General features: G+C 44.0%; 1 protein-coding gene across 7 annotated transcripts; it reads left to right on the top strand.

Annotated features, from left to right (window-relative positions):
* The first annotated feature begins 174 nt into the window (after window positions 1-174).
* Window positions 175-25,056, top strand: asph (aspartate beta-hydroxylase). 7 transcript variants are annotated; one of them, XM_047331920.1, is made up of 13 exons: window positions 6,156-6,378; window positions 7,478-7,633; window positions 8,330-8,374; window positions 9,013-9,081; window positions 16,205-16,288; window positions 17,132-17,212; window positions 17,486-17,574; window positions 17,701-17,790; window positions 19,773-19,877; window positions 19,923-20,694; window positions 21,202-21,246; window positions 21,736-21,798; window positions 22,515-25,056. In XM_047331920.1, the coding sequence occupies exons 1-13, from the start codon at window positions 6,294-6,296 to the stop codon at window positions 22,520-22,522; spliced, it is 1,692 nt and encodes a 563-aa protein (XP_047187876.1). In that variant the 5' UTR covers window positions 6,156-6,293; the 3' UTR covers window positions 22,523-25,056. The 7 variants fall into 7 exon arrangements, with proteins under 7 accessions (XP_035489643.2, XP_035489646.2, XP_035489642.2 ...); XM_035633750.2 differs by lacking the exon at window positions 6,156-6,378 and adding an exon at window positions 175-391 and having other exon boundaries at window positions 19,773-20,694; XM_035633753.2 differs by lacking the exon at window positions 6,156-6,378 and adding an exon at window positions 4,599-4,748 and having other exon boundaries at window positions 19,773-20,694.
* The last annotated feature ends 1,588 nt before the right edge of the window (window positions 25,057-26,644 follow it).

Raw genomic sequence — 26,644 nt, 5'->3', positions numbered from 1 at the left:
GTGTGGAGAGGAGGGGGGGAGGGGGGCGACATCTACCATCTTGCCACGTTCGAGAGCAGCGCGGTGGGGGGCGGGGACACGGGAAAAGAACCATCCACACAGTTGAATAAGCCCGACGCCTCTCCGACCTCATTGGTCTCCGCGCCGTCCCGCCCCGCCCCACCGTTGTACAGCAAACGCGCCATTGGGCCAAAAGAGCCGTCACTCCCGAATGGGGGACGTGGTTTCCTATGGTCCTGAGTTTTTATGAGGCAGGGGAAGGGATCGAGACTTCTTTCCACGCACGAGAATTCCCGACTGCTCTCCTTCGGCCCCGTCTCTTCCTGAGGTCTCACCAGTCCAGCAGCCATGGCCCCCAAGAAAAGCTCCAAGGGTCACGTCAAACCAAAAGGTGCGTAGCTGCTGCTTCCCCCCCCTCTCCCCCCGAGTGCAGCGGGGGGAGGTGACGCGCCGCAGCCTGCGGCTTCCTCCGTTAGGCCTCTCGGAGTTAATCTGGTGTCACGCTGTTATTTCATCCAGGGCCCTCGCCCCGGTTAGCTAGCGTCATACGGGTTCATGTAGCTTCAGCTAGCGTCATACAGGTTCATGTAGCTTCAGGTAGCATCATACAGGTTCATGTAGCTTCAGGTAGCATCATACAGGTTCATGTAGCGTCATACAGGTTCATGTAGCTTCAGGTAGCATCATACAGGTTCATGTAGCGTTATACAGGTTCATGTAGCTTCAGGTAGCTTCATACAGGTTCAGGTAGCGTCATACAGGTTCATGTAGCTTCAGGTAGCTTCATACAGGTTCAGGTAGCATCATACAGGTTCATGTAGCGTCATACAGGTTCATGTAGCATCATACAGGTTCATGTAGCATCATACAGGTTCATGTAGCTTCATGTAGCGTCATACAGGTTCATGTAGCGTCATACAGGTTCATGTAGCGTCATACAGGTTCAGGTAGCTTCAGGTAGCGTCGTGTAGCTTCAGGTAGCTTCATGTAGCTTCGTATAGTTTTCATGTAGCTTCAGGTAGCTTCATGTAGCTTCGTATAGTTTGCATGTAGCTTCATGTAGCTTCATAAAATGTAGCCTCATATGCTTAGAGCCTGCCGTCGGCTACCCTTTGCTAGTGAGGCGGGTTGTTCGTGCACCAGCTTCTGTATTAACACGTCAACACTGTCTGTGCGACCACCCCCCCCCCCCCACCCCCCGCGGCCCGGGTGCCTGCAGACCGCGGCCGCTCCAGCTCCCCAGGGATTACGGTGGCACGCGAGAGTTATCGTCGCCTCCTCCTCCTCCTCCTCCCGTGCGGGTTTACAGCCCTGCCACGGGCCCCGCAGCCCGTCGTCCCTCCGCCGAGTTACTCCAGCGGTGCCAGCATGTGTGCACCCCGCCCCCCAAGTTTAGTCCAGTCACTTTTCCTAAATGTTCACGTGTCAGTAGCAGAGAGCCGTGGGCGGGGCTAAGACGTGGACCTCGGGGTGTCCCGTCTGAATCCCGCTCCCCGTACCCACCTCTGTAGTTGTGCACCTTCTCTTTTAAGAGAGGGGGTCGCGCGCTGTCGCTTCAGTGTTTAATGACGGGGGGGTGTCTCACGTCCCGAGCGCGAGGCGCCGGTGAACAAATTCAATGCAGTTTGCAAAAAGCAAAAGACAGCTTCTTCGTGTGTGTGTGTGTGTGTGTGTGTGTGTGTGTGTGTGTGTGTGTGTGTGTGTGTGTGTGTGTGTGTGTGTGTGTGTGTGTGTGTGTGTGTGTGTGTGTGTGTGTGTGTGTGTGTGTGTGTGTGTACTGTGCAGGAGACTTTGAGTACACCATGTCCTCAGTCAGATGTTACTCGTGTACCAGCCGGCAGGACTGAGGCTGTAAAAGACAAAGACTTTTTAATTCACTCTGCAGCGCATCTCAACAACGTGCAGCTTTTCCACTTTCCAGTGACCACATCTCTATCTGTGCGGTTTTCATGGAGCCTCCTGTGTCACGAGATCAAAGGGCAGCGCGGCGGTTAGGAAAGTGCAGGGAACAAAATGTTCAGTCTTGTTTTTCTTTTCTTTTTACGGGTCTTTTCCTGACCCCGCCCATCACGGCCCCTATGTATTTATGTGTGGTTCAACAGTACATGCCGGTGATCACGATGCGAGCACAGCGCATCTGGTCTATGAACCAAAACTATTCTGGAGGGAAGAATTTATCAGTTTTCAGCCGAGGATAACATTTATGAGATTAAACTTCAATAACATACATAAAATGATATGATTTGACTGTCAAACCCACAGTAATGCAACTAATGAATGGCTTATGGCCACGGGTTTCATCTAGGTAGGTTGCTTGACTGAAACTCTTCAACCAACATGTTAACTACATTGGTACAGAGTGCATTCTAACTAATAATCCAACCAAAACTGCAGAAATATGCCAGTTTGCTTTGTTCCCAGTCAAAGCCTCGAGCGTTGAACACAACTGTGTCCCAACACAGACGCGCTGTCCCACTGTTGACGTGACCTGTTGGTTGTTAAGCTGTGATGTGCAAAAATTTACGCTCAACATTTTGGTCAAGTGTAACTTAACAAGACTTCAGTAAATAAGTGAGGCCTAGTCCTCATTAGGTGGTTGTCCAGAGTACTCTGTCGCTGTCTCTGCCAAAAATAACTGATTATTCTTGGAAGGCTTCTCTCCTTATCCCTTAGTGAACGTCTGACCTAGAACTGCAACAGGTAATCGATTACTAAAGGGATCACCAACTATTTTGATGATCGATTATTCGGTTCAAGTAGCTTTATGAAGTCAATATTCAATGATTTCGGGTTCTTAAATGTGAATGTTTTTAATCGACAGATTGATCGATTATGAAATGAATCGTTATTTGCAGCCCTAGGCTGACCAATGACAGCTTGGTCAGTTGAGAGCATATCAACCAACCAATCGACCGGTTGAACAGGAGACCGTTTCCCAGTTTGTAGCATACAGTTTGGTCATAGGTGTCCATGAGAGCAGCTTTGCAGGATGCAGAGTGAATGTGACCTGTTGAATTGAGAGGACGTTTAGTATTCACACGAGAGGCCGGATCAGAACTAACACCTCTGTCTCATGTCCATCCCAGGGCAAGAGTTGATATTCCTCAAGGAAATATCAGCGTTGTTGCCATCTGCACAGCTGTGAGGAAAAGTGAGCTTCTGTGGTTCTGCGTCTTTGTCAGTATTTAATAGTTACATCATATGATCTAACGCTCGCAGTGACTCATCAAATATTGGTTTAAGCCTCGACAGTAAATCGTGAAAGTCTCACAGTGAACTGTGTCGTGTGTTGAGGAGGCGTTCCATCTCAACTATCTGCAGATCATATACGGATCTCTGTGAATGCATGAAGAGTTTATCATTCAATAATGTTGCCGTATTTCTGTTGGTGTATTTGCATTTTATTTTTAAACTCTTTTTTACCTTTTTGTACATTATGTATTTCATTCCTCTTCCCCTCCCCACAGGGCTGGGAGTCGCTGAAGTATTCAAAGACAGAAGGGTAACGATGGCCTTGCCTGTTCTCATGGGACTGATGCTGCATTGCACCCTTTTGTTCTTGCATGTGTTCTTTAGCCAACTAAACCTGGCATGAAATGCAAGGTTTTGCCCGGTTTTGTAACATTTGAATACCCTGTGGGATGACAAGAAGAATTTGGATTGATTTGAAATGAAAATAACACGTGTTTTCAATTGTCATATTTACAGAAATGATGAGTTGTGCATTAGGTTGGAAAGATGCTATAATCTCATTGTTGACTCCCCTTCCCCCTATTTCTTGATCGTTAGACAGGTTTATGTGTAATTAGTTTAGACATAACAACTTTAACCTTAAACTAAACAGAGCATCAACCTTGTGGCCACAGTTCGTCATCTAGTCTGCAGTAAGTAGTCTGATGTTGTAACCAGGGGCGGACTGGCCACCTGGAGCCATCTGCCCGATGGTGGGTATATGGAATGGCGATTTCATAATTGCATGCTTTGTTTTGTTGTGCGCGTGTAACGTGTTCCGTCAGTCGCGTGTTGGGCCGCTCAGTTTGTGAACCTTGTTGGAAACAGGTTTGAAGTTGTGCATGTTAAAACAGCTGCCCCTGCCGCGCTGTTTGAGACCCGTTTGTTTGCGGTGAGTGATATAATCCAATTAGCTTCCAAGCTAGCTCCAGCATCCTGAGCTAACATGCAAAACTTTTGCATCAGACATGGGAATTTGTTTCCTGTCTCTCTTGTCGTGCTTAGATCACAGCCTCCGTCCCTGGCATGTTCTGTGCACCATCACGGATCCTGGTGCCATAAAGGTTCACTGTCAGTAAAGTGCACATGTCGTTGGCACCTAGGTGGATGTTTGTCATCTTCTTTTAAGTTAGAAATGTCTCCCAGATGGAGTAATTCTGCTCCACTTCAAAAAAGCAGTCGTTTTTTTGGGGGGGGGGGGGGGGGGGGAGAGGTCGGCATTCAGGGAGCAGTGTTAAAGGTGTATGCAAGTAGAATGCCCTCAAAAGTATTTAAATTCGTATGCGAGCGCGAACACACCCACACACCAAAGCCTGAGGGAGGAATGGGTTTGGGGGCGGTGCACGGCAGCCCTTACATAAGACTTGAGATGAGCTGTGTGTGCGCGGTGTCACAGAGAAGACACTGAGCAGAGAGTTTTTCCATTTGTTTGGAAAAGAAAGTGAAGCCTGCATTTAGCCTCCTGTGTTAGTCGACTGGTTATAAGAGAATGGAATATACAAAAGAACAAAGTGGTGGTATGTTGTTTGCGGAGATGCTTCATTTTAGCACTTGTGTGTCTGTGTTAACTTGTGTGTGAGGCGTATCACAGTAGACCGTTCAGGGCATTGTTCGATGTTTAACCAGTGATGAGCATAGAAGCTTAATGAAAGAGGCCGTGATAATCCACTTTGAGTATTCACGTGGTGTTTGATGTTGTATTGACTGTCGTTCAGGGGCAGTGCTCAACATCCGCCCTGTTCCCCCAGTCACTGATGAAAATGTTTCTAATTCCATCAACAATGGCTGGAATATATGCATGTGAATTTCTTGCTGAGTTAGAAAAGCAGCTGCAGTTGATCACATGTGAGAGCCAGACAAACAACACTTTTTATTTTGGATTTGAGTGCTGTCCACTTTCCTTTAAATTAACTAGGATTTAACTTGAATGTGACTCACTTAAATCTTATAGATGTATACTTACTGCCAATCCCTGCTTGCGTTAAACCAAGGTTTAAGCCACACAAAATGTGTGCACCTTTTGTGTGATTGTATTTGCGTGTGATAATCACTGTAGATCATTGGAATGTTCAGTCACCGTCCTGCACCCTGTCAATTAGGGAAGCATCGTGGGGCTGTGTCATTTAATTGAGCTGAGACACTGGACAGGTTTATACTGAGTAACGTCTTAAAACAAGTGTAGTAAAAAACAGATGGCAAACATTTAGCATTTTGTCTTGTTAAATGATCATTCATCAAAACCCTTGCAGATCCATTTTCAGCCAAAATACTAATATATTATTCTACTAATTATTTCATCACTATTCTTAAGCCACATTAGCTTCTCGTGTGCATGTAACTACACAACTATAAGGATAAGAAACAATAACATGGCTATATAACCTTAAATGGAGATGTGCATTTCAGTGTCTGTCTTTCATTGTCTCGACAGCAGCTCATCTGATCGACTGCAGACTTTGCGGATGCGTTCATGTACAATACGATGCAAAAAAATACATCTGCTAGTGATCTTCACAAGTGATGAAATCAATGTCATATCCATTTTAAGTTAAATGTTACTCAGTGAAAGTGCAGATTCTCCAGTTCAGAGTAATCTACACTCACCAAAAGAAATGCATGTCTAACCGTGTCATTTTGTAAACTAAGAATAACAACCTGAGCTTTAGGGAAAGTGTAAAGAGCAGCAACTGCAAACTGAAGACTGAACCAGAGCGCAGTTGTAAATGTAAAACTAGTGAGCAGGCAGTGGACAGAGGGGCAGTGCTGTTGTTGTCTGCGTTGTTCTCTCGCTCTCTGTCCGTGTCAGGGCCAGCTGGTCTTACATTACTATAAATAGCTGTGTTTAACATCCAGAGCCATATCAGGCTCATAGACAAAAGTGACAGAGAGCAAGGCTGACTGACAGACGAGCGAGAGAAGGGAAAAGAGAGGGGCGGGACAGACCGAGACAGAGGAGGCGAGGCTGGGAGACAGAGCTGCTCATTACCCTGAGCTGGGACTGCATGTTGTCTCTGTAGCCAGTGGACCTCTCGTGTAGTGAGTTGGCAAGCCAGTCGGCAGGGATGGCTGATCCAGTGACCCTGGTGGAGTCTGCTGCCTCTCCGGTCGTCGCGGCGACCCACGCTGTCATTGCTGGGGAAATGCAGGGTGAGGAAAGTGTTTTGGAGGACTACTGACCAGAGAGCTTAGAAGGTCGTTATGTGGTTGTAGGGTGAGGGACTGAGCGTTGAATTAAGAACAGAATAATTACAGCTTTGCTTTTTTATTTAACCTGGAGCCATGATCTGAACTGTTGTACATAAACACATCCTAAAATATCGTTACAAAAATCTTGTGTCTGCGCTTGCAGGATTTATACCAAGTTGGATGCTAACGCTGAGCTAACTAAATGAGAAACAAAGCTGATATTAATGTTCTTAGCTGAGGATTCCCCGAAAGGTTGGAGACTTCACGGTATGTCACCAAACTCTGATCAGTGTTTGACTTTATCTAGCTCAGGTATCAATGGGTTTGATTATGATAAATGCTTGTGTTCGGAGTTAAAACTATATATGTGTGTGTATATATATATATATATATATATATATATTATATATGTCTATATGTGAATACTTTGAACTATGCTCTTTGAGTGAGCGTCTAAAGTTTGACCTAGAACCATGTAGAGGACTTCAACACCTGTCCATTCTCCCTGCCGCTATTTTCTCCCACCATGCATTGTGGCATGTCATCAGCATCCCTGGAATAGCTTCTTTCGCTTTCCCCCGAGCCATGACACACGGTTCCCTACTGAGCTTTCTGCCCACCTTACTCTTAAATGTTCTGCTCAGGGTCCTGTTCTGGAGGTAGTGATGGATCCAATGTTAAGGTGAGAGGTGGCGTAGTGATGAGAGACAGGAGCAGGTAGAACCCAGTTGTATTCAGTTGATGCTGTCACTTACTGGGAAACATCCACCGTAAATGACGAGGGTGATCACTTCCAGCATGGTTTGGCAAAAAGACAAGTGCTTGATTAAAGCTGTGAAGACGAACTGGTTCTAAAGAGTTTCTGTTCCCCCTCATTGTGCCACATCACGTCTACTTCCTGTCTGCCTTTTGAATAGTAAATGCATAATTTAGTATTGAAATCTGACAGTATTACTGGTTATGTAACATACTCACACACGAGATGTACAGTGTGTACAGCATAAGGATTTCTGATCAGTGAAACAATAACCTGATGCCATATGCTGCTGTTGTGTTGCAGATGGTAAAACCCAGTCAGGCAACAAGAACGGGAAGAAAGCCGACTCCGGTTCCAGCGGCAGCTTCTTCACCTGGTTCATCGTCCTGGCCCTGCTGGGCGTCTGGACGTCTGTAGCTGTGGTCTACTTCGACCTGGTCGACTACCAGGGAGTCCTTGGTGAGTACAATGTGGAATGCGCACGTCTCTGTTTGCGATCTTCCTTTTCTTCAATGTTTTCCACCCCATGCACTTTGCTGGAAATGTATTTCTATCTAGAGTTTGTCGTCATCATCGTGCTCATACATCACCTGTCCACAAACACAACACCTATCACCTGTCCGTAAAGAAGAAGAAGAAGGAATGATTTGTATCATCCTCAGACCAGCAGTCATTACTAACCTGTTGCGAGTCTGCTGTTTATTCCACTTCCTCACTAACACTTGCAGTGTGTTAAAGAGTTAAAAACAGGAACCATAAATGTCTGTAGATCAGTCAGTCAAATATGGAAAGGCATAAATCTATATCTTGTTATCTTGAATAACACCAGTGTTGCAGTTAATCATCCTGACTATCTAGTCAGACTTTTGATTAACTGGACCATGTAAATGTTGTGTGTCATTACTCTTGTCACATTTGATTGACGTAAAAGGGGTTAAACTACCCAGTAACAACCGAGGTGTCCAGTTCAATGCCTGTCTGTGTCATTTTGATCACACTGATCTGTCTGTCACTAATCTGCATCTCTGATGATTCATGTTGCTCATTCTTGTCCGTGTGTGCATCTGCTCTTAATGTATAAATTACAAACATGTTCTGTTCTATTTCTTAATCTTGCTGTTTTTCCAATATCTTTGTTTTGTGTTTTGCATGCAGACAAGGCTAAGGGCTTACAAATTAACCTGTCTGACGCCTTGCAAGGTAAAAATCACAACGCGTGATTGTTGTCAATTGTCTTTTATAGTTAGTGCTGTAAGAATATATCCCTCACGGCCTCACACACTTTTCTCTGAGTCCCAGAATTATCCACAAGACCCTCCCTAACCCCTTCCTACAATGTGCACCCTTTTTTGGAAAAAGAATTAAAAAAGGAAAAAGCATATTGTCATCCAAACCAAATCCGCATGGTGAAGGTTTGTTGTTTTGACCCCTGCCACTTCCTTTTCATCCCTCTGGTCTTATTATTTCCCATGTTCCCCAACATGTGATTCACCAAGCTGTCAGCTGATAAACTGGTTCAAATCCATCGTGGAGCCACTGGCTCGTGAGTGGTGCCAGTCTGCCACAAGCTTGGTGCATTTCTTAAACGGATAGCTTCACATTTCTTTAAACGCGTCATATTCCCACATGTATAGTCATTCCTCTTGGTGTAATTACAATGTACGATATGGTGATTGGGGGATGATCACAGTGAACAAAAGTTTTTACTGTACATGTGGACATGATAGACTTGAGGAAATGTGAAGGCCAGCGTGTGACGTGAGTCCGTGTGGAGTGAAGTATGTAAGTGTACAACTATAAACGATGTCATGATTCCTGTGTTTGTACCTCTCCTCTAGGTAAACTGGTGGCATACGATACAGATGGCGATGGTGATTTTGATGTGGAAGATGCTAAAGTTCTGTTAGGCAAGTTAATTTATCTCTGATTCACAACTAATCATACGTGCAGTGTCCTGCAGAAAGAAAACGCATTACATTACACGTCTCCATTGACAAACCTTTGAAAACATTTGTCTGTATCATCAGTTTCACTCAGTCATGATACAGTCAAAGCAGATTTATTATGACTGAACATTTCTGCAGACCACTGATTTAAAAAAAAAAAAAAAAAAAAAAAAAAAAAATTGTTTGTTGAATTCATGAAATGGCATTTGGTTTTCTTTTGCATGACTGATGATCATATATTTTATAATCAAGACAATTTCATCGATGGTCACAGAAGAAAAAACGGAGCTAGGTAAATCTCATGCAACTCTTTTAATGTCCCAACATAAGATCCATAAAACTCCCTTAAATACATTAGTAGAGTGATAACTAAGCACTGAGGTTCACCACTCCTTTATTTATGGAAAATGTTCCTTCTCTCTGTCCCGGTAACACTGGGCCGTTTTCGCGGGGCAGTTTTATGGGATCTTGTCTCCATGTGAAGTCTGCTGCATGCTGCATGGTTTTATACAGGGCCAGCTTTTCGCTTCTTCGTGTTTATGTCACTCGTATGGTGCGTTCACACCGGAGGCGATGTAAATTTTTCGCGTTGCTGTGCTCGCGCATGTTTGCTCGCAAGCAAACATTTGTGTCATTTGCGTGGAAGTTTGCCCGTCTTCCACTTTCTCCGATATACACACACACACGTAAACGCGAACTGTTGAAGGAAAAAAATGTGAGACAGGACTGTCGATGTCAAAATTATACAGAGCTGTTGTGCTAACAAGGGCTAAAGCTAGCATCCGACTTCCTCGTTCACTTCTGCCGAGTTCCTCTCCTTCTTCACCCGGTCACGATGCAAATACCAACGGTCACGCGAATATGTCGGCCGAGTTCAAATATTTAATCTCCAACGATGGACGCCTAGCAAATTTTGCCTGATTCACATCGCACATCACACCGTTCGCGTCGCCTGAGTCAGTGCCCGGAAATTCGCTTCTATTTGCGTCTATGTATGTTATCCACCCGTGCGAAAAATTCGCACGGGTGGATAACATACAGATGGTTTGTGGAGCAACAGGAAAAACTGCTTCTATTCGATACAACACTCAACAGTTTGTAGCCTGTAGGAAAATGTCTTTACATACAGCAAACTTTAGTATAATGTTTTCTGCCCTGAAGTCGTCCAACGTGACAGTTAGTTTGATGACACTCCAGGCGGAGAGGTGGCTCTGTTTCTGCCCAGTCATCTTTAGTGACAAGCTCTTGAGCCCATGCATATACTTTACTTCTCTTGCCCTTTTTTTGATCCCTTCTCCTTTCTGTCCCCCTGTTTCTCAAGCTCAGAGTCTTTGAGCCTGCCTCTCTTTAGCTCAGATCTTTTGCTTTCTTTAGAACCACAGAAGCCCAGAAGGCTGTAGCCCTGAATCACCTGTCTTTATCATAACACTTTACAAGCAGTTTGATAAAAAATCTCCTTGAACCATTGTCATCACAGTCCGAATAGACTACAGCTGTTTACGAGAACAATCTTTAAGTCTGCTGGCAAACTGTCATCCACCTCCCACCGTGCTTCTCTGCCATTTATGTACTAATCTTAATGATGACAACTAAAATGCTAACATTTGTCATCTTACCTAGATGCACATTTTGAACTGAATTCTCAGGGTCAGTGCAGAGAGCTGTGATCAACACTGATTTGCTGCGACATATTTCAGGGTCATCGCAGTCTCTTTTTTTTTTGTCATGAGTAGACATCTCAACTCCCAACTGCTGTTGATAGAGCCTGAGTAGATCCCTTGCTGCCTAACCTGCGCTTAAAACTTTTCTTACCTTCTCTTGTTTCTTTCCCTCCCTCTCTTTTCTCCTCTGCTCTAAACCCCATTTCATTTTTTTATTACATCGTTTTTTTCCATCTGATTCCACCTTTCTTTCCTCCTACCTTTCTCATTAGTTTTTCCTCACACTGTCCATGTCCCTCATTTCCAAACACCGTGCTCCTGATCATCCCCCCATCCACCCATGCCCCCCACCCGCTCTCGTTTGCGTAGGCTTGACCAGTGAGGGCGATGGTCAGGGTGAATCCAAGGTTCTGGATTGGTTAGAAGAAGTGGAGGAGGGCGGCTCCGATTGGTTAAACGGTTTCTTCACTTTCCTGTACGGTCTGATAAATCCCCTGGAGCCCGCGGAGGAGGAAGGCGAGCTCAGTGCCTCGGGAGAGGCTGTGGAAGTGCAGGAGGAGGATGAGGAGGACGAGGACGAGGGCGGAGCCCGACTAAGAAGAGCAAAAGATAATGGAAATCAGGGGCAGAAGATAGTCATAGTCGGCCTCCATAATCAATAGCCTCAGACCAACTCGTCAAATGGGCCCCAGCATCCAACAGCCAAAGTTACAATTTTGGGAAAACTGTTCTACAGTATTTTCTCAGCTTACCGTTGCAGGTATTGGCAACTTGACCCACCCAGTTGCTTTGGACATGAATATTTCCAGTCTTGCCTCATGCTGTGGGCCCCACCTATCCCAGGGTTCACCCGCTGTAATCCCCAGATATTGTCAGACTTGAAAAACAAGCTTCGTTCTTTTTGTCAGCAGCATCTTGAGAAAGAAAAGACCAGCTTAAGGAGTTTTCTACGATGTCAGTTCCTCTGCTGTGATGTGGACGTGACACTCAGGAACACTTTTATAATTGTTTTCTTAAACTTTTTTTTAAAATATTCTATTAATACATTATATTCTGCACAAAAATGTTGGCTGGTGCCCTTAACACTTAACAACCTAGAATATAAAATGATTTGCACTTGGACAGCTGCTAAGATGTCCCTTTATAACATCTCATATTTTCCTATTGCTGCCATGTCACACAAACCAATCCTGAAAACATGTACTCTAGACTTTTGGATGATAAGCATGGATTTATGCTTCTTTTTTGTTTTTTTATAAAGGTAGTCATGTTTAAGGCCCTTGGTTTTGTATTGGACCCCATTCCTAGCTGGTAGTTACATGCAATAAGTATCAGAATAAGGTGAAACATGATAATACACCCAAAACTGTTGGAATGCTATCGGAGCATCCTGACCATATCTGGAGGGGGACTTGCTCGCATTGTGAATTTGACTCATCTGTAAATCTGTCCTGCAAATTCCCATTCCTAAGAATAATAAATCGGGCCAACACTTTTCTGCTGTCGATGCTCAGTGACAATAGTAAAGATTGTCAACCGCACCGCAGCATGGCTCAGAGTGGCTCTGACCATGTGCAAGACGGTTGTGAGTGAAAGGCGGTTGTGAGTGAAAGTTGTTGCTGATTCAGCACTAGTGATTGTGAGCTTCCCAATGACCACAGTTCACAGTGTTAAAGGGAAAGTTTGACATGTTGCTTGTCTTTGTCTGCTGGACATAGTCGCCCTGCATCTTGTCCTGACTGAGAACCGGCCCGGCACAGCTCCCCCGTCCACCTGCCGGGTGTTGTTTTTGTATGAATTACTCGGACTTCAGTTGCTGACGAGGCTTGTGGAGTTCCCATGTCCAGTCTTGTTGCTAAGTTAGCCGAGGGTTTTCTGTGGGTCGTCATATCATTTGTCTTCTCCCCTAACTTTCGGTAAGAAAGTGAATAAGCCAAAAGTCAAACCTTTAAAGACTGTATATACAACATAATGACACGGACAGTATAGACAGTACAGTAGACGTCTGTATACACACGTCTTCACTTCTCAGCTGGTGTGCACAGATCCAACACTCAAAAGGAAAAATGTTCTTTAATTTCATTATCTGCTCATGCCACTGGGAATTGAGCTTCACATTGCTCTTTGTTTATTGTAATAAAAAAATAAACTGCTCATTAGCCAAATTTTTCAATCTCTGCATTTTCCTTTTTAAACACAAAAGCATCCAACTACAGCAGTTTGCAGCCATGGTGTCTAAAACATTGGTAACTCTGTGGTTCAGTTTTATGGCTTTGCACAGGTAGAAGACTGTGCGCGTGTGTGTGTGTGCGTGTGCGTGTGTGTGTGAGATTAGGGGAGTGCTGCTGAAGAGGGCTGATGCAGAGAGTTTTGTTCGATTCGTCATGCTTGGATCTACTAATAGCTGCTACACGTTTGAAACCAACAGCAGATGTATATCCTTGTGCACATGGAAGTGGGTGTGTCTGTTTCTGTGTCAACAGGTTTGCGCTGAACGTGACGGCCAGAAACAGGCTCGTCCGGCTCTGGCTGGAGTAACTCCAGGTTCTGAATCTACATGGATGTTTGACTGGCAGCCAAAATTCAGGAGATGCAGAATGACACGGCTATTTTGCCATAAAGTCAATTACAAAAAAAAGAAAATTAGTTCAGCAACAGTGTCACCTGTTGGCTTCACTTAAGCTGCGGGTTTAGCTTCATGCAGCACCTGCAGTGGAGCTGTGTAACTGGCTTGTTACTCTGCTATTTGAGGGTAGGAATGATTGTCCATGGACTGATTGATCCATGGTGTATGTGTCAAGAGTCCTGTGGTTTAACTGGTCTTGTTCTTGTATAATGTCAGATGAGAAACCTGGAGACACGGCCACAAGAGGAGCTAAGAAAGGTATAGTCAGGCAGCCACGTGCATGATGGTGTGCTACAGTGTGGGCTAGTGGATCAAGTGTCAGCTACTCACCATCCATTGTCTCGACTAAGTGTGTGTTGGTTTGATGGACAAACTAAAACCCTCCAGATCCATTTTTAATAAATGCAGCACTGAGTTATTTGATCTTGTATTTGATTTGAAGTAAAAACCCAAGTTCTGGGCTGGTTTAAACTCAACAGCGTTTAAACAGTCTGCACAGAGTACGGCATGGACCGGGTCTTGCTGTGGGTGAATATGCTCCTAATTCATTTCAAGGCATGTACATGCCTGCTTGCTGTGTGGAGATGTCCTGTAACATTTGAGCATGGTTTTCATCCCACAATGAAGCATTAAATGAGTGATGAAACCCCAATCACTTTCATTGATCATCCATCCCAGAAACCCCTCCAACAAAGGATGTGGGCTGGAAGCTGCGGGACGCTCTAAAGCAGCAGCTGGCCATCATCCACGAGCGCGTGGAGGCCAAGAAGCTCGCCAAGCTGGCTCTGGCTGAAGTCAGGCAGCTCCTGGCCAAAGAGGAGGAGGAGGAGAAGCTTGAGCTGGGGAGGAAAGAAATATCTGCCAGAGTAAAGGAAAGAGTGGCCACCAGGCTGAAGGATGAAGAGGAGAAGATCGAGAGAGAAGAGATGGAGAAGGCTCTGGAGAAACTACGCAGGGATAAGGCCAAACTGCTGAATGACATAAAGGAAGAAGAGGGCAAGGATGTGAAGGAAGGAGAGAAGGAGTCCAAGAAAGGAGGGGGGAAAGAGAAGTCAGAGAAAAAGGTAGAGGGGGAGGGAAATAAAGTGCAGGATGAGGATAGTGGGAAAGAGTCTGCCAGAGAAAAAAGGAAGAAAAGCAAAGTGGAGAAATCTGACAGAGGAGGCAAGAAGTGATGTCAGAGGTGATAGTTTGACAGGAATATATTGATGCCAAAGGAAGCCAACGTCCAGTCAATATTAAATATGGTCATTTATTTATCACTGTTGCCTCAAAAATAATGTTTTGGTATCTGTACCAATACTATTATATAATGCAATGTTTTTATATATATATATATATATATATATACACATACATACATACATACACACACACACACACACACACACACACACCCCAATGCTAGTATTGTATTGACAGACCTTATACTAGACACTTTCAAATGCTACCCAGCTCTGTTTGGTTGATGTGTAGATCAGTGGTCATTAACTGGTCGACATTTATCTCCATCATGCAAACATCAGCTACTGTGTCACCTGTTGAATATGACAAAAACATATATGTGCAGTTTAGGCTTTAAATGCAACAAACTGAAAGTGTGTTCTTGATTGAGCTAGCTACTGTAGCTAGCCACCTCTTTGTCTATGCAACTAGCTAAACCAAGAGTGTCAAGGGCCTCAGGGATCTGCAGACACGAAGGTCACTTGATCTGCTGTCACACATGCACCGCCATGCCAAAACATTTCTAGACCTGGAGGAGCTGCACGTGAGGCCGCAAATGTCTGATTCGTTAAAGTGACATCACCCCGTCAGCTCCCTGGTACAATATCCGACTGAGCCGATGGGTGAATGGACCAGGTCATTGTCCAATGGGTCGTGTTGTAGCTCCGCCCCTGCGTTACCTATCGGAACATGTCCAGTAGGTGAGAACACGTCTCTCTTTGTGTATGGACCTGATTCTCCCGGTCCATATGGGAAAATAGCTACAGTGAGCTGACCGCAACCTCGTCATTGTGCAGAAACGTTGCTCTGCGGGAAACTTGCTACACTTTTGAGTTGTGAACTGAATGGTTTTAAGTAACTAGTATAGATGAGTGAGGACTGAAGTGATGGGAAGGAGAACAGAAAAAAGCCACACATAACAGTTAATATCAAATGTGAGATACATAAACTAGTGATAATATTTTGATTTGATTAGATTGAAATCAATATTGTATATGAAAACTTAAGTTTTTCTTAATTTAGGGAGAATTTTGTTTAACAATCATAATTTTTTTTTGTTTATCAATAAAGTTCCTTGATCCCTTTCTGTCTTGTATTGTTTTTGTCGTAGTTTTTGTGAAGTTAAGCCAATCTTCTCTCTGGGTGAGTGTATTTACGATCGTCTGTTTTCACACCAACATCCGGTTTTGATATGCTCTTTGGAAAAGTGACCTGTCCCTGAACTACACAAATTACTGTATAAGAACACTCCTTGAATGAACAAACCACAATATGCCCTTGTTCATGAGATTCATTCTGCAAAAGGGAACCAATGCCTCTTTCACATTGTTTGATCAAATGTTTATATTATAATATCGCACAAACCTGTACTTATTGGTCCTGTCGGTTAACAACACGTCTCACTGTCCAACAGTATCTTCTGCATACAGTTGTGTATAACCTCCACAAATCTGACATGATAATACACCCAGTCACTCAATATGCACTTGATCAAAGACACGTGTGCAGTACCTATACAACACGTTCTGAGTCTATACCACTGTCTTGCCAACATGTGCGTCATCTCATGTAGGACTGAAAGAGAAAGCCGTTGTCATCACCTCCCGTAGTGAAGAAGCTGCTGCCCCAGTGGAGACTCCTGAACCCACACCAGAGGGTAACACACACACACACACACACACACACACACACACACACACACACACACACACACACACACACACACACACACACACACACACACACACACACACACACACACACACACACAGATAATGAGGGTAGAGGGAGCTCAGGTGTGGTCTGGTGACATCAGTTGTTTGGGAAGTTGGCAGTAACCAGACACACACCAGCAGCTCACACTGTGCCCTCATTCAGATTGTGTGTGTGCGCTGACAACAAATCTCAGTGAGAAGAACAAACGTGCTAAAGTGATAATATGCTCTATATTTTGATAAAAGCTATTAATGCTGTTGATAGTGTCAATGTTTTGGCAACAGCATAAAGAGGTTGACCAAACGTGTGATTTGAAATAAGTTTGATTTCAGAAGATACAGTTAGTTGACTTATCTTCTTTTCAGCTGTTTGACAGTTGAATCTGCAGCCGGAACTTCAGTGATAGGGATGTACAACATCATAAACATGGCCACCACTGCAAATGTTTGATTATGTCAAAATACATGTTAATATTTTGTGGTGCATTAATTTGATTCAAACGCTTTCAAACAGCTTATTTTGCTGCAGGTGAATGAATGGCAAATTTAAAGTATGATCCACAGTGCACCACATCACTGAGTTTCTTAAAGCCAAAGTGTGTAATATTTAGAAGAACTTATTCAAAGAAAATTAATATATTGTTTATAACTATGTTTTCATATATGTATAATCACCTGCAACAAAAAAACGATTTTTTTTTTTACCACAAGTTGTCGCAAGAAAATTTAAAGTGAAACTTTTTTTTCTTCTTTTTTTAACTCGTATTTTTTCTCTCCCTCCTCAGCTGTGGTTGAGCCTGACCCTGTGCCTGTGGAGGAGGTGATAGAAGCTGCTGTAGCTGAGGAAGCTTCTGCTCCACCACCAGGTACTTGAGTGTGACTGCATCAATGTAGGCAGACAATTCTCTGATACAGGGTGGTGTCAAGCATTGTCTAAAATAGATCCACCACAGTATGGAAGTGTAGGTGTGATGGCGGCTGTGGGCGATGGGTGTTTCACTCTGATGATATACATATTTGCTTAAAGGCAGTCACAAACTGACACGTGCTTGGTGAACGATACCTGTTAAGTATACCGTAACACCGCAACGATGGTGTGAGTGTTTGTGTGAGAGATAATCTGTACAACTCTCTTCTAGAGCCTGAACCGGAGGTCGCTGCTGAGCCTGAGGAGGTTGCGTCTGAGCCTGAACCAGAGCCTGAAGCCGAGCCTGTGGAGACTCCTGAGGTTTGTACAGTACTGGTTAGTTATTATAAACCAATCATTACCCTTTAGTCCCTAAGAACCTCAGTTCCACACTCTCACGAATACCAGTGAGAAGCTGTTACATCTGGGTGGTGTGTTCCTCTCCAGGTGATTGAGGACGATCCAGAGGTGCTGGAGGAGGAGCCTCCTGTTGCAGAGGAGGAGGATGCCCCTGTGGAGGAGGCTCCAGTAGAAGAGGTTAGTACTTTTTGTAATTGTGTCATAATAACAGACTGTTTTCATCTACAGTGCCTTACTGGAAGTTTGTCTCTTCTCTACAGGATCAAATAAAGATTAATGAGCGTCACTTCCCAGTCAGTTTCCCAACTTTTGTCCTTCAAACAGCTCTTTACACTTCATCATTTTATATTATATACATATCTCTTTTTGTTAAATGTGAATCCTCATTTTGAAGAGTTCAACCTGTGCCACCACATGTAAGGACAGTAATGGACATTATTGGCAGCATGATATGGAAAACTTGTGCCTCCTGCTGGTAGTGAGTGTTATGGCTCCTTACAGCTTTGTGAAAAAAACTAACTGCTGCCATGTTTATTCATTTACAACCATTCGTAATACCCGGGCCACATTAACCAGCTCTGACTGAGGGATCCTGAGGCGTTCCCAGGCCAGTGTGGAGATATAATCTCTCCACCTAGTCCTGGGTCTTCCCTGAGGTCTCTTCCCAGCTGGCCCCGGGAGGTTTTGGCATTCTTACCAGATGCCCGAACCAACTCAACTGGCTCCTTTTTACGCATAGGAGCAGCGGCTCTACTCTGACTTCCTCACGGATGACTGAGCTTCTCGCCATATGTCTAAGGGAGATGCCAGCCACCTTCCTGAGAAAACCCATTTCCGCCGCTTGTACCAGCGATCTAGTTCTTTCGGTCATGACCCAGCCATCACGACCATAGGTGAGGGTAGGAATGAAGATTGACCGGTAAACCTCCCGGCTCAACTCTCTTTTCGGCACAACGGTGCGGCAAAGCGAAAGCAATACTGACCACGCTGCTCAGACTCTCCGACCGATCTCACGATTCATTGTCCCCTCGCTCGCAAACTAGACCCTGAGGTACTTGAACTCCTTCACTTGGGGTAACGGCTAATTCCCTACCCGAGGTAAGCAATCCACCAGTTTCCTGCTGAGAGCCACGGCCTCAGATTTAGAGGTGCTGATCCTCATCCCAGCCACTGCACACTCGGAAGCAAACCGATCCAGTGAGTTCTGAAGGTCACTAAACGATTATGCCATCAGGACCACATCATCTGCAGAAAGCAGTGATGAGATCCCCAGCCCACTGAACTGCAACTGCTCCCCACCATGACTACGCCTTGATATCCCGTTCATGAATATCACAAACAGGATTATTGAAGAGACGTGTCAACCAAGATACCCCCTCCACACCCAAAGCTTTTCAGGAATTACAAAATTGGTCATCGACCTTTGGCCTTGGATTCTCTGGTACCACGTATGCTTATGAGCATACTTATGTTCGTTCCTCCCAATCACGTCTCATCTGGTGTCTCCATCGTTGCCCGCTTGGGCGTTAAAGTTTCGAATACTCCGAGCTGCAGTTTGGTGCATATGCACAAACAACATTCAGAGTCCTCCCCCCAGGGTCTCTTTTCCTCTTCCGCGTTGTATCATGAGGTCTTGGTGAACCATTCTTAGTCTGGCCCCTTGCCGAAGACCATTTGGCCATGGGAGACCCTACCCGTTGAAGTGCTCTATAAATTAAATGTAGTATTATTATTACCAGGAGCACCAGGCTCCAGACAACACAGCCCTCAGTTTCATAGGGACACATACACATGTTTATCACCACAGATAAACATGTCACAACTTCATGCTGGAGTGTTTTTTTTGCTGAGATCAGATACAGTAACTAACGTGTGTGCATACGTGTGTGGTAGAAACTGAAGCTACAGTAAGACCTAACTTGGTGGTGGTCTTTTCTGTTTTAGTTCTTTCTAAAAGTAATAATTACAGTGTTACGAATGCGTAGTCATTTTTATGAACTGCAGTTATTTTGTGCAGAAGCTTGTGTTCCAAAAAGCATGCGACCTTCATCAAAAATTTAAATGTGTCTCTTGTGATTTTAGTGCAATATGACCATACCTTTTTTCAACTGCAAATAAACATATTTATAACCTTTGGCTTGAAATCCTGTTTAATTCAGGCTGCTCCAGCTGAGGAGGTTGCAGAGGCGGAGGAGGTAGCTGAAGAGGCTGTGGAGGAGGAGATAGCTGAAGAGGCTGTGGAGGAACCTGAGTCTGCTGAAGAGGCTCTGGAGGAGGCAGTTGCTGAAGAGGCTGTGGACGAACCTGAGGCTGCTGAAGAGGCTGTGGAGGCGGTGGCTGAGACTGTAGAGGAAGAAAATGCTCCTACTGAAGAAGCTGTGGAGGACCTAGCTAAAGAACAGGAGGCTCCTGTCACAGATGAATCAGTTGAGGAGGCTGTTGAAGAAGAGGCAGCTCCTTCAGAAGACGCTGTCGAGGAGGTAGTGGACGAAGAGGAGGCAGCACCTGCTGAGGAAGCTGTTGAGGAAGTAGCAGAGGAAGAGCCAGTGGAGGAGGCAGCTCCCATAGAAGAAGCTGCTGAGGAGCCCGTTGAAGAGGAGGCAGCTCCTACAGAAGAAGATATTGAGGAGCCCGTTGAAGAGGAGGCAGCTCCTACAGAAGAAGATATTGAGGAGCCTGTTGAAGAGGAGGAAGCTCCTACAGAAGAAGATATTGAGGAGCCTGTTGAAGAGGAGGCAGCTCCTTCAGAAGAAGCAGTGGAGGAGCCCGTTGAAGAGGAGGAAGCTCCTTCAGAAGAAGCAGTGGAGGAGCCCGTTGAAGAGGAGGTAGCTCCTTCAGAAGAAGCAGTGGAGGAGCCTGTTGAAGAGGAGGAAGCTCCTTCAGAAGAAGCAGTGGAGGAGCCCGTTGAAGAGGAGGAAGCGCCTGCAGAAGAAGCAGTGGAGGAGCCCGTTGAAGAGGAGGAAGCTCCTTCAGAAGAAGCAGTGGAGGAGCCCATTGAAGAGGAGGAAGCTCCTTCAGAAGAAGATGTTGAGGAACCAGTTGCAGAGGAAGCAGAAGAGGTGGAGGAGCAAACAGTCCCAGGTAACAATCAAAAACACTGACGTATTGATGACCAACAGTGGACACATTTCTCATTTCTCGTTGGTAGTATTTTCTGTCACTAAGCAACCAACTGCAGAGTAGACAAACTGCTTCCTGTTTCTTTTCGGCTCTTTAATCCACCTTGAAAAACCAGAGTGGAATGATCCTGTGGAAGTATTCACACCTAACAACAAGGTTCTTGGGCGTGAATCCATTTCATTATTATCCAAGCAGCTTTCATTCCTTACATTTACTTAGCTCATGTCCCAAAGGATAAAGATGCTTTAGCACTCAACTGTGCCATCACGAGTACGTAAGAGTACACAAGACTACACACTGTTGGCCCAGTAGTTTGGTATAAGATATAAGACTTCATTTTTCTCCTGCTTTTGAGATAATAAGCTGAACTCTTCTATGATTTGACATGGTGTCTACCAACTGTAAACATGGAGCATGGAGATGATGATCCAAGGAGGATTTCTAATGTGTTTGTTATGTTTTTCACAGAGACAGAAGAAGTTGCACAAGAGGTAGAGGAGACAGCAGAAGAAGGTACACACACACACACACACACCAACTGAAGGGTGTGTGGGAACCATAGATTTACTTTCGGAGACAAAAGCTTTAATGGCAACATACTCTTGTCATATTCAGGTTCATAATGTTAATATGCGATTTCATGCTCTAATGTTCAATGAACACATCGGTTTCCTGCAGCTTCCTCAAGCCTCTTTGAGGCCCCTCCCTCCTAATGAAGCCCAGTCTGCTTTGATTGGCCAGCTGGCCCACTCTGTTGTGATTGGTCAACGGCTTCCAGCAAGTGTAGGAAGTTCTCTCGCTTTACCCGGCTTTGTTGGGGGCGTGTCCAGACAAGCCGCTAGTTTTTATACACGTTCTCAGCATCTTACGGCGTATAGGCTGGATACTGTACATACACAACAAAACCTTATAACACACTGGAGGAACAGCAAACACCTTTAAGAGGCAACATTCTATTACGTACGATTTTGTGTGCTTACGTGTTTGTCTTTGTTTTTGCAGCAGCAGAGTTTGTTGAGGCAGAGTTTGTTGAGACAGAGGAACAGATTCTGGATGAGCCCACAGGTAAATATGCTTTTCCATAATTTAGGTTCATACTGTATTTGACCTTATTATTCATCCACATAGCTGTAGAAATGTTCACATTTTAGCTAAAATAGTTAACAGACTGAGTACAACTGGAATCACTGCTCCTGCTTGTGTGTCAGTGTTTTGTCTGGAGAAGCGTTGTGACATCACTGTTTTACACTTGTGGAGTTTCCAGACAGCAGAACCGATAAGAGACTAAAGCAGGTTGGTTTGTGATCAGAACACAGGACAGAACATACCAGACCTTAAACCGCACAAGCTCCACTTTATTTAGCCTTGAATGTAAATTACCTTTAACGTAGGAAGACGTAGCTCCTCCTCTTATCTTGGCTCGGCACTGGAAAAACTTGTGAAACATGATGTAATACATAAGCAATGGCACGAGGCCAGAACAGCTGTCTGCTGTCAGTGTGGAGCTGATCATAGTTGCCAGACGGTCCGTGAAAGGACAATTCACATCGGTTTGTTCTCGAGAGGAGGAATACACAGTTGTGTCAGTACTGTAGAAGGAAGCTCCAGATAAATGTGAAAACATTCAACACTGATCTACCGGCAATTATCAGAAAAAAGCGTATATCAACAGATGTGTTTATCTTTGTGAAAAAAACCTGTACATGAACAATATAACTTAACTTCCTACACTGCACTAAGACAAGTGAAGGTTAACGTCATCCTGTTTGTTCCCTCCATAGAAACGTAGAGGCTGCTGCTGTCGCCGTGGTGACGGAGCAGTGGACCCGGTGACACTGCATCAGCACCATCCGGGTGCGCTCAATGATGCGTTTTTCTGCCTCCAGAGAAACGATTGAGTCGTTGTGACCCCCCCCCCCCCACACACACACATCTCGCCCCTCCCTCTGTTTTCACACATTTCTTTTTCCTTTTACCTTCTGAGTGTGACACAGTGGCTGAAAACTCTTTACTAATATGGTACTCCTATTTTTCCCTTCTTTATTCCTTTTTTCTTCTTCTCTGGTAGAGCACCCATTTCCATTTTTGTTCAGGGTGGTTTAGTTTTGTGCGTGCTTGAGTGATGGGGGTGTGTGTGTGCGTGTGTGTGTGTGTGTGTGTGTGTATTCAAATGTCCAGGCCATGTGACATCTATGTGCTCTGTTTGTACAGCAGGTCTACCAGAGTCTTGAGCTGTAACACTTTGCAATCTCTCTGACATAGTTTGGCTTCTTGGATCCAAATACTCTTTGTCGATGAAACCAGTCTTCTGTCTTTCGCTTTCTGAGTCCGGGTCTTTTGATCCTCTCCCCCTCTCTGTCGCCATGAACATTCTAAACATTGCTTCTGATCCCTGTTGTAGATTCTATGCAAAGCTGTCGTGCCGTCTGTCACCCACCTTCCCTCCTCACCTAGCCAGTTTATTTACCACTCAGTATGCGTCGACTCCAGGATGAGCCATATGCTAGCACATGAACTTGGAGAGAAAGTGTGTGTGTGTGTGTGTGTGTGTGTGTGTGTGTGTGTGTGTGTGTGTGTGTGTGTGTGTGTGTGTGTGTGTGTGTGTGTGTGTGTGTGTGTGTGTGTGTGTGTGTGTGTGTGTGTGTGTGTGTGTGTGTGTGTGTGTGTGTGTGTGTGTGTGTTCCTTTTGATGAGTGTGTTGTCAAATCTCTTGCAAATCAATCCTTTCTGTGAGAAGTGTCATGATGTAGTTATGAAGATTTTTTTCTCCCTCCTGTTTGTTTTCTAATTACACCTACAAGTGTGTATGTGTATGTGTGGTCTGTATAGTTTTTTTTTTTCCTTTCATATTTCAATCATGAATACCGGGAGCATCTAACCAGACGATCAAATTTGAAGTTTTTTAACTTCAGCTCTCTGAGTTTGAACTGTGATGTAACGTAGGACACTGTTGATGCTGTCGTAGTTGTCACACAGCGACAAATACACTAGTGATATACGTGGAGGCGCGTTTAGGCAGGGTGGTCCGACTGACGCTTTCCCAACCCTGTGTGAGCCAGAAACCATTTTGTGTGTGACAGTAGCTTCAGTGTAAAATATGTTCTGTCTGGCTCACAAAGGGTTAAATAGAGTCAGGCACCGTGTTCCTGTGGAGGTCCAGTCATCGCTAGTCAAACGAACCAACATCTTTTCTCATTCTCCTCCAGTGGCTCGTTTGGTTTAGGGGAAACTTGATCACAGTTCTCTTTCTGTGTAACATCAGAAATTGTCTGTGTTTTTTTTTTTTTTAATTGGCTCCTCCAGTCCAAAAAGATCCGAGCACAAAAAAATCATCTTGCGAACTTTCAGTGTCTTATTTTGGAGACAATGACCAGATGCTGGTAAACATCCTATTCGTGTCTGTCCTGTTCTAATTGTCCACCCCTGTTTGGAGAAGACGGGACTGCGAGTGTCGTTGGTGTTGGGACGTGCAACGTGTCTCCGTCGGGACACTGACTGCGACTGTCGAGCTGAATTATTGCAACACAACACTACGGCGGGAGGAGATGAACATTAGAGAAACATTCCTCATTGTTTGAATAAGTTCTTTGATTTTGGTGTGACAGTCCCACGTCTTGTGTCCAGTCCTCACATGCTGTGACTAGCAGGCTGTTTTCAGGGATGCAGCCCCATCCCAGTAGCTGTTTGTGTGTAACACTAGCTGGTCTTTTCTACTTCCTCACACTTTGTAAGTCAATGTGAACTGTAAAACCTTTGTAACATTGAAGATTGCGATCTTTACCACGAGAGTGCTTCTAGATTTTTAAAAGGAACATTTTTAACAAGAGAACTTGGAGAAATAAAGAGAACTTAATATTCTGAAAATGCTTTAAAAAGGTTTTTTTTTTGTTTTGTTTTTTACAAAGCCATAAGCTGTTTGTGGCAGGCAGGTCGACTTTAAGACACAATGTTATTGAAATGTTTACAAGGAAGAGCAATAAAAGTCAAACATTCGAGGGACCACACTGCAGCACCCCAGTGAGAGAGGTTTCTGTTTTTCATTAATAATCATTGATCAGAAATCATATACATGCTGCAAAGAGCTGCGACTCAGGGGGGCGGTTTTGTTTCCAACATAGTTTTCTGTTGGTAAAAAGAGAAGAAAAAGAAACTGCCCCATCTCTTTGCCTCACAGTGTTGTCCCTCGGTCTGATGTCCTGTAGATGATGACCATGGTGATTAAATTATTGTCACATACTGATGACGACGGGCTGTTTTTAAAAGTGTCACAGTTTTCTGTAAATGATCTATTTTGGGAGCTGCAATAAAAGGTTTGGGACAACACACCGGTGACTGGGCCTTTTTCACTTACTCACGTTGATCCGTAGAGGAATTCCATGATTTTACTGTCCAAGTGAAAAAACCCTGATTAAGTTTAGGCTATAGGACTTCAAACACATTACAGTAAGCCCTGTGTTCCAAACTACTGTAAACTCGTGTTTGAAAGTTGCTTTATGGGGAATGTAGGATCCATCCTTTTTAGAGCCAGTTGGTTGTGGTTGGTGCCAAATTCTAATTCTAATTATTGTATTTTAATGATTGGTTCACTTTCCACAGTGATATTAATAAAGTAAGTCTTTATTTATTACATATCCGGTTCCAAAAACGAGTTTGAAAAAAGAAGCCAAACATTTCCATCAAGCTGTCTGCAGTATAAAAAAATACAATTTTGCAAGTGGAAATAACAATACCACAATGTATAAACCCTAACTTGTATGTAAAGTCCTGCATTCAGAATCTTATTAAAATAAATATACATTGATACAGTAAAGAAAGTGTCGAAAGTAAAAAAAGTTGAGAAAAAAATCTTAAAATCCTTCAGAATCATTGAACTATGTTTGTATGTTTGTTATTTGCCTCTAATATGTCATTACATAAATGGTCAGAAGTCTGTTCATGAACAGATTTAAGGAAATTGCATTTAATAAAACTTTAATAATAAGTAAGCTTGTTATATCTTTTTAATACTTGTTCAGCCCCCTGCATATCAGAAGAGACCTATTTTTCGCCGCCATCTATTCACAAATGAAAGTAATTACAATTCTACACGCATCTGTCATAATGGAGACCATAAAAATTCAATTGGTCTTGACCTCAGCCATCATGTTTGCAGTGAATATTGTTTGATATTGTTTTGGACCTGATACAGACTCAGAAACAACCGATTACTGTCCCTCAGTGGTCAGACTGTGTAACTGCAAAAGACAAATCTGTATATACAGTAGTTTGACATCTGAGCTTAAAACCAATCATTTTCAATGTGAGTTTAACTTCAGTCAGATCATAGATTAGAAATAATCAAACCATGGGTAGACAAATCTGTGAAATAATTCTTCACCCAAGCAAAAAGGCTGACACCTGTGGATTTCGTTTATCAGAATAAGAATCCATCCAACAGTTGTTGACAGGTTTATGTCTGGATGGAAATGTTGGATCTACTGTACAGAGCTGTAGGATCCAGATCTGAAACTACTCTATTATTATTATTATTAGGGCCCAAGCCAAAGCCTGTAAGACTGGCGAGATCCCTATTGAAATCGCTAAAATGATTATTATTATTATTTGTACCTCCAATGACTTGGTAATTAGAGGCGCTAAACATACTCGGAAACTTGTAAAGTCAATATGAACGAAATTCGGTTGGCACATGTATTATGCCAGGACCTACAAAAAAACCCTCTTTCAGCCATGACCTCTGAACGTCGTCCATTTTGGATTCCATATGCAAACTTTGCGCATTTTTGCCCTTTTCCACACATCATACTTTCGCAAACTCCTCCTAAAGCTTTCACACAAGCAACTTCTCCTTTGGTGCGTGTCACCTCAACACCCATGGGATCAAAAGTGAGGGCCTGGACGTTATGACTGTACG

The sequence above is a fragment of the Scophthalmus maximus genome, chromosome 5 (assembly GCF_022379125.1).
Source record: "Scophthalmus maximus strain ysfricsl-2021 chromosome 5, ASM2237912v1, whole genome shotgun sequence".
In the NCBI taxonomy this organism is placed as follows: domain Eukaryota; kingdom Metazoa; phylum Chordata; class Actinopteri; order Pleuronectiformes; family Scophthalmidae; genus Scophthalmus; species Scophthalmus maximus.
Note: the sequence above shows the minus strand (reverse complement) of the source record. Positions and strands in the feature narration are given on the sequence as shown.